This window comes from Berghia stephanieae, chromosome 2 (assembly GCF_034508935.2).
Source record: "Berghia stephanieae isolate SIO BIC M18660-M18661 chromosome 2, UCSD_Bste_1.3, whole genome shotgun sequence".
Lineage (NCBI taxonomy): Eukaryota > Metazoa > Mollusca > Gastropoda > Nudibranchia > Aeolidiidae > Berghia > Berghia stephanieae.
In genome coordinates this window covers 89,004,986-89,012,438 of record NC_088361.1, presented here as the reverse complement: position 1 = coordinate 89,012,438, position 7,453 = coordinate 89,004,986, and the positions used below count along the sequence as shown (strand labels likewise).

General features: G+C 35.2%; 1 protein-coding gene across 1 annotated transcript in view; it reads right to left on the bottom strand.

The window, feature by feature from the left end:
* Positions 1-6,920, bottom strand: part of LOC144964047 (uncharacterized) — a 7,163-nt gene extending 243 nt beyond the window's left edge. The window contains exons 1-5 of the mRNA XM_078897991.1: positions 6,570-6,920; positions 4,921-5,059; positions 3,580-3,665; positions 2,818-3,114; positions 876-1,011 (exon numbers count right to left, since the gene is read on the bottom strand). Of these exons, the coding sequence (XP_078754117.1) occupies positions 876-1,011; positions 2,818-3,114; positions 3,580-3,665; positions 4,921-5,059; positions 6,570-6,590 (679 nt within the window). The 5' untranslated portion in view covers positions 6,591-6,920. The remainder of the gene's footprint in view (positions 1-875; positions 1,012-2,817; positions 3,115-3,579; positions 3,666-4,920; positions 5,060-6,569) is intronic.
* Positions 6,921-7,453: the final 533 nt, after the last annotated feature.

Below are 7,453 nucleotides of genomic sequence, written 5' to 3'. Positions count from 1 at the left end.
AAATGAGCCGCTGCATCAAGCCTAACTGGTATCTGTAGTATATGACACAGAAAGAACTGTTAAGACCTTATTATAATGCTAGATAGTCTACAGCACCCTTGAAACAAGTATCTTCGCAACCCACCCTCTTTAAAAAAAAAAAAAAATTTTAATTGAGCTTTATATTGCGCAATATCCACTAAATGTGCTCAAAGCGCTTTACAAGGGGTCCCTGGTCAACAGCAACATTTAACATATATGACGGGACATGCCGCCTGTTAGGCGATATTACAATTTTTTGGACAAAGACAGCGCTGTTAACGACCAGGTACTCATTTTACACCTGAGTATGGTGAGAGAATGTGAGTAAAGAGTCTTTTCCAAGGACTCAACTATGCGCCGAGCGCGAGGCTCGAACCCAGGACCTTCCGATCCGAAAGCAAGTGTCATACCACAAGATCACATAGCCGCACTTTTAACCCGATTCTTTTTAACATATACAACACCCACCCCATAGCTCTCTCTCTCTCTCTCTCTCTCTCTCTCTCTCTCTCTCTCTCTCTCTCTCTCCATCTCTCTCTCTCTCTCTCCCTCTCTCCCTCCCTCCTCTCCACTATCCCTTCTTTTTCTCTCTCCTCCCCCCCCCCCCCCCCCCCCCTTTTTTTTCCTTCATAATTTGAATTATACAAATGTAACTTTTTTTTTTCTTAATCTCGTCATTGTCACCTGACGAAGACCAAAGGACAAAACGTTGTATATTTGTGTATTGTTTCACATTATAAGCTATTTTTTTCCCCTCATATTTTCGAGACAGTCCACTAGTCTTTAAATTACCGTAGGTACTGTTCCAATGTTTTATCTGATCAGGAACACTTGAGGTTAAAGAAATTACTTACAAGAAATGTTTATGTGTCCATCCAATTGCACTATCTTGTGACCCACATACAGGTTTTGATTCACATTTGAAATAAACTCTGGATAATTCTCAAAGTTCAAAATTTCAACTTCTTCTTCCTCACTTTCATCCGCTTCCTGAGAGAAAGAAATGAATAAAGACATAAAATCTTCAGTTTAAGTATTTTGTCATTAAATGATGTCATCAAGTAATTTGCCTGTCAGTCTATGATTGATACGAATTATGAAGATCTTTAAATGGTTTGATTGAGGGAAAAATGAAGACCTCCGCATGTGTTTATTATGTTAGTCCTTTAGAGGACATAAGTCCCGTGAAGCCAGAGTTTATCTTGGTTTCTATAGCATTAAACAGACAATATCAATTGCTTGCTATCCTTTGGATGGGAAGCGAGTCTATCCCAAAGTACTTTCTGCCAGATAAAACAGATCCAGCTACCCAATCACTTGTTTAGTGTAAAGAGAAAAATATTTTTTTACTGCACCAGTCTCCTGGTGTATGAAGTGAGTGTTGCACAAACTGAGCTACTAGGACCCCAATCAGAATGATAAAATTGTTAGTTGATATTCCTTTGAGAGGATTAAAATCACACTAACACAATACTGTTTTCAAACCATGGGTCATATATTACTTTTTTTAAACTTGGGATTTTATATAGAGCAATATCCACTAAACATGCTCAAAGTGCTTTACAAAGGGTCCCTGACCAACAGCAACATGTAACATGTAGAACTAGACATGACGCCTGTTAGGCAACATTACAATGTTTTCCTAGCCTTTCCCAAGGACTTGTTTTGTTTGTTTTTAAGGGCTTTGTGGCGCTTGCAACACATTTAGGTTATATCAGCGCCAGTAAAAAGGAAGAAAATTGGATAGTAAAAAGTTCTAGAATTACAATTAAAGCACCCAAGAAAAAGTAAGACAAAGGGGAACTGGGAACAAATAGGGATCAGATGTAGATTCCAAGAGCATACCACCATTGTACTTTGTTTGAGATCACCTATAAGTGTATCCGGACACAAGCACAAGGCCCAACAAAGAGGAATACACTCAAATGCTTACATTATACATTCAAAATAACAAATATAATATTACATAACAGATTTACAAGGAAAACAATATCATCTCCCAAAACAATAACTATGCATTTGACTGTTTACCTCCAAGCCAGAAACTCCGGCCAGGGCATAGGAAAAAACCAAGTAATCTCATTTCAAGACAAAGACAGGAAGCATGTTGGAAAACAGATATAGGGGGATAGAAGACACAGTAAGTACCACCCTGCCCACTATGGGAGGCCAGGAAACCCACCCAGTTCCCAAGGACTCAGCTATGCAGCGAGCGAGGCTTGCACCCAGGACCTTCCTGTCCAAAAGCTAGTGTCATACCACTAGACCACATAGCCGCACATCCTGGGGGAGGAATTAAGGAGAAATTTGAATTTGAACTTTCTACCTCTTTTCAAGCGGTAGGAAGATTCATTCAAGACAAACAAATGTGGAGGATCTTTGCTGATGACTAGTATCTATTGCGGGAGGGTCACAATAGCTCAGTTGGTAGAGCACTCACTTCACATGCAAATAAGCCGACATCAATCCTTGGTAAAGTTGACATTTTATTTACCCCCTTGTCTACCCAGCAGTGATTAGGTAGTGGGGTATATTAGATCTGGAGAAGTATTTTGCAATATCTAATAAGTGGCAAGTAATTACTTCCGTCCGTTTCATTCTACAGAAACTAAGATAAACTCTGATTCCATACGCCTAATGGCTTTGATTTTCTGACCACTTTTTTTGTACCTACTACACAGTCTCCCCTAATAGCTTATGAAAACTAAGTTAGTTTTTTTAAAACTAAGACTTTACTATGATAAAAAGAACTAAAAGAAACAAAAATCAAAGACAATTTTACAAAAACATGCATACAATTTCATTTTCCTTGGCCTGTGTAACTTCTGTACATGTTCGGGAGTTTAAGTCAGCAATATCATTCTGGTAAAGGTTCTCCTTCAGGCAGGAAAAAATATCATCTTTGAAAGATTTTAGAATTTCTTCATTATCACTTATAACCTGTTCAGAGTCAAAATCTATGAAGAAACTTTCCACACTGGATATCTCTTCCACGCTGGCTTCCCAATTATTCGCCGTCAGTTTTTCATCCTTGAATCTCACTAAAATTAGTTTTCTTTCTTGCTCTCGCAATATATCCTTAATTTTTGACACCTGTAAAAAAGGAAAAGAAAATTAGCAAAGGAAAGAGCAAAAATTCTGAAATTATAATAAAATATGACAAAGATGTCAAATCATGGTGAAAACATGAATCCAAATGCTTATTTCAATTTGACTGTGACCACCTTCTCTTAAACTTCTGACGCTATTTGTAATAATTCTACATTATTCTTATTCATATTTTTCTTATTATCATTATCGCCATCATCATCATCATCATCATCATTATTATTATTATTATTATTATTATTATTATTATTATTATTATTATTATTATTATTATTATTATTATTATTATTATTATTATTATTACACTATCTGTAAATAGATTCTTCTAGCACAACATGCTGCAAATAAGAAGTGGAAATCATTTCTTTTAATATTAATTTATCAATAATCAAAAAAGAATGAGCATCTCTTTTCAAAAATTTATCTTATTTCAAAGCATTGTTAAATTACCCTTTTCCACAGGGAGTGGCAAAAGTGGAACACAGTGAAATCACACTCCTGAGAGTGTCGCTTGAAATGAAATGTAAAAGGTCCAGCTATGTGAAGTAAAAATGAAAAAAAAAATAAAAAATATGAAAACAAATTAGGTTGAACATTCAAGCTGAAATGTATAATGTTCCAATAAAATATTGGTGATTCAAGCAAGGACACAGGCAAAATTCAAACTCAAATTCATTTAAATATAAATTGAGGTGGCAGTGATGGTAAAATTGTACAGTATACTCCATTATTAATGCTTGAACATGTACCAATAAGTTGGCTATATTGGAATCCTCACCTTCACTGACATTTACAAAACATAAGCCAAACTCCAATAAGATTTCAAAATTTAATTTAAAATAAGACATTAAAAATCAGGTTATTTTGGAAATAATGAAACCGTTTGCCTATAACATAGCCTATCGTAACTCTAAGTCAAAACATTTTTTTTTCCATGATCAAATGCACAGCGATGATAGTGTCATTCATTTTCTGTAGAATTGATTATTGTAATTCTTTCTTGATAGGATGTGGTGAGACTGATATTTCACGATTACAAAAGTTGCAAAACAAAGCAGTTTGCTGGATTACTAAGACGAGAATTAAAGAGCACATTACTTCTGCTTTAATGGAAATTCACTGGTTGCCTGTTGAAGAAATAATTAATTTTAAGATCTTAATGCTAACTTACAAATGCCTGAATAAGTTATGAACCTCATACCTCAAAGAGCTAATTGAAGTATATTTTAAGATCATCAGAAACTCATTTAAACATCATTATGTAAGACAAACTTCTTCCTTAAGGCTCCATGTATTTGTGATTGTGTGAGTGTGTGTGAGAGAGAGGGAGATAGAAAGCGAGAATTAGAACAATACAGAGAGAGAGAGAGAGAGAGAGAGAGAGAGAGAGAATGTCTGTGCGTGTGTGTGTGTGTGTGTGTGTCTGTGCAAGTGTGTATGCATGTGAGTGTGTGTGTGTGTGTGTGTGCTTGCTTTATAAAGCACTATACAAGTGATAATGAAGCGCTATATAAATAAATTATTATTAATCATTATAATTCATGACACAAGCTGCCAACAACAAGGTCACAGTAAAGAAAACTATGATATCACATCTAGTCATACTTTTCCTTTTAAAAAAACAATTCATGCAAAACAAAACTTAAATTATAGGAAATCTGTGCAAAAACACAATGTCAAAATGTTTTCTTTAAGCTGTTATAGTCTCGTAAAGCAAATGGACAATTTTTCTTTACAATATAACAGATAGTGAAAAGACACAATTTAAAAAAAAAGATGAAGGAGCCTTACATATAATGTGTTTTGTTACACATTCCAAATCTGGCTTTAGCAACTCAGCAATTTTGAGAATCCATTCATTACAAGTAGCATTCCTGCATGGAGGAATGTAGATTTTTCCTCTAGGCTGATTGCTTTGCATGGACATCGCCTAAAGAATTAAAATTAAAGAATGAAACAAGTCATTTTTTATTATAGAAACATGATATTTCTTGGGACTCGATGGTTACTGTTTCACAAGACAACATCACATGTTTACTTAATGTGTCTGGGATTATAAAGTATAGATAAATGTATTCAAGTCTACATAGAGGACCACGTATCTGGTTGAACATAGCGCAAGTTATTATCCTACAAGCTGCATTGAATGCAAGTAAAATCATATACAAGTCGACTGAAAAAAAAGGAAAAATTGTAATGGACTTCAATCCTCTACCACTAGCGTTTTAGTCTGCACTAACTTGACACCCGATTTTGCCATTTTGACCAAGAGTACTTTCCTTGTGAAAACAATAAGATTATTAGTTATGACCAGATAAAATATTTAGAAATTATGATCAACTGTCTAAATATGGCATTATGTCAGTGCGAAATTTAAGCTGAAAATTGAAGTTAATGTCAAAGTCACAATAATCACAAAATTCAAGCTTTACGCATTTCATGGTCAGACATTCATTAATTTTAATAAAGAAAATTAATTCAATCAAATTTATAATTATTCTTAAAATTCACTTGTATGTGACATATTCACACTGACATAATACAGTGGGTGCTGGATTCAACAAGGTCGCATTCAACAGCGGTTGCATTCAATGTCAGAGGTCCAGTCCCAAATACCAAGTTGAATCCGACTTATACTGCAAGTTTGAGATAGTTGGTCACATTCATGGTTTCAAATAAATGTGCTCGTCAAATAGTTAATTCTGTGATATTATAATCAAACCATGAAATGCATTATAAAGGAAGATTTAAAAAAATAATTATAAAGGAAGGGGAAAGTTCACTTGACTGCTCTCGAACAATGTCTTTATGTCATTCAAGACGGAAAAGAACAGGTCTGATTTGCAATCTCTGCAGTATGTTATTTTTATTTTTATGTTTGCGATAAGTATCTGATGAGTCTTGCAGAAAGCCATGGGGTTTAAATCAGAAAAAAAACAACAGCTTCTTTGATTCTTTGCAGTCTTACACATTGATGTAAATATCGCTTTCATTCAAACCTTGATTTTGTGTCACTGAGGTGTAGATTTATGGTTTTGAAATTGCAACATGGCTTAAATTAGGTCTGAAGATTTGATTCTGTGACTAGATAACTCGAGAGTTGAAAAGGCATGCAAATATTTTCCTTTCTTTTATTTGAATCAGAAGTCTCCATTCATTGTCGACCTATCTCGACTCCTGCCCCCAGCCCAGTCAAAAATAAATCCACTTACCACTGCATCGCTGTTTTAAAATGCAAATTAAAAACTGGAATATATAATACATTAAAATATATCATCAATTTCATATAATATTTTTTTCTTAATCATGGTTCCCGAGTCCCAAGATGATGGTTGCACTTTCCTCTCACTCATTTCGTAAGGAATGGCCATTGCTGGCAATACGCCCACAAAAATAGGCCACCTTCACTTCTAAGAGGAATCTTTTTGCAATAAACCTACTTGTATTTCAACATCCTCCATGTTTCAGCTTTCTTGTAACTTTTGGAGTGTTATTTTGTTAATTTAAAGCATCCTTCACTCCATCATTCTGCCTCCACAGTTCCACTTCCCATTTCGGTCGACTTTCCAAGAAATAGAGCGTAGATTCCGGTGAACTGTGTGAAAAGAAAGTGTCGTTAAGAGGGTACCAATAATTTCAAAGTACGTAATACTAAGCTGGAGGAAGCTGTGGACTGTAAAAAGTAATTAATTAACAAAAATGAACAGGACAGATTCAAAAGAGAACAAAATACCAAACACGGAACGTTTTGGGGTCAAAATCCTTTTTCAGCCAACAACAACAACAAAAACCCAATAAAAACTTAAATTAAAAAAAAAAAGCCTTTTCGTAACAGCACCATAAGATCCCGTCGCCCAGGCATTCCATGAAGATATATTGATAATCCATAGGATGTCTGATGTCAACAGGAATCACCCAAGTGAGCAACTTGGGGGATAAGAATCTTGCCCTTCCGGATCACAATGCAATGCCTTTTCAAGTTGTTTTATTCATTTCAGAATAATTTCGACCGTTGGTGAGACGATTAGCTGTGCCACTAGGAGGAGGTACAATACTTAGCACCTCAACGTGACGAGGGGAAAGAGAAAAAGAATCACAAAAAAAAGTAAAGACGGAGAAGGAAATAACATTATTATGAAACCTGTTGCATATCATTGCAGGGTTAGCCAAGATGGCGTTACCAGTAAATTTGAAAAATGTATAGTGGTATCAGTGGCGGTTCTAGCCTATTTACAGTGGTGGGGCAAAGATGATTAGGTCATATATGTCATGGTCTCAAGTGAGTAAAGAGCTACTCGACTATGCATAAAGATATATGTAGAAT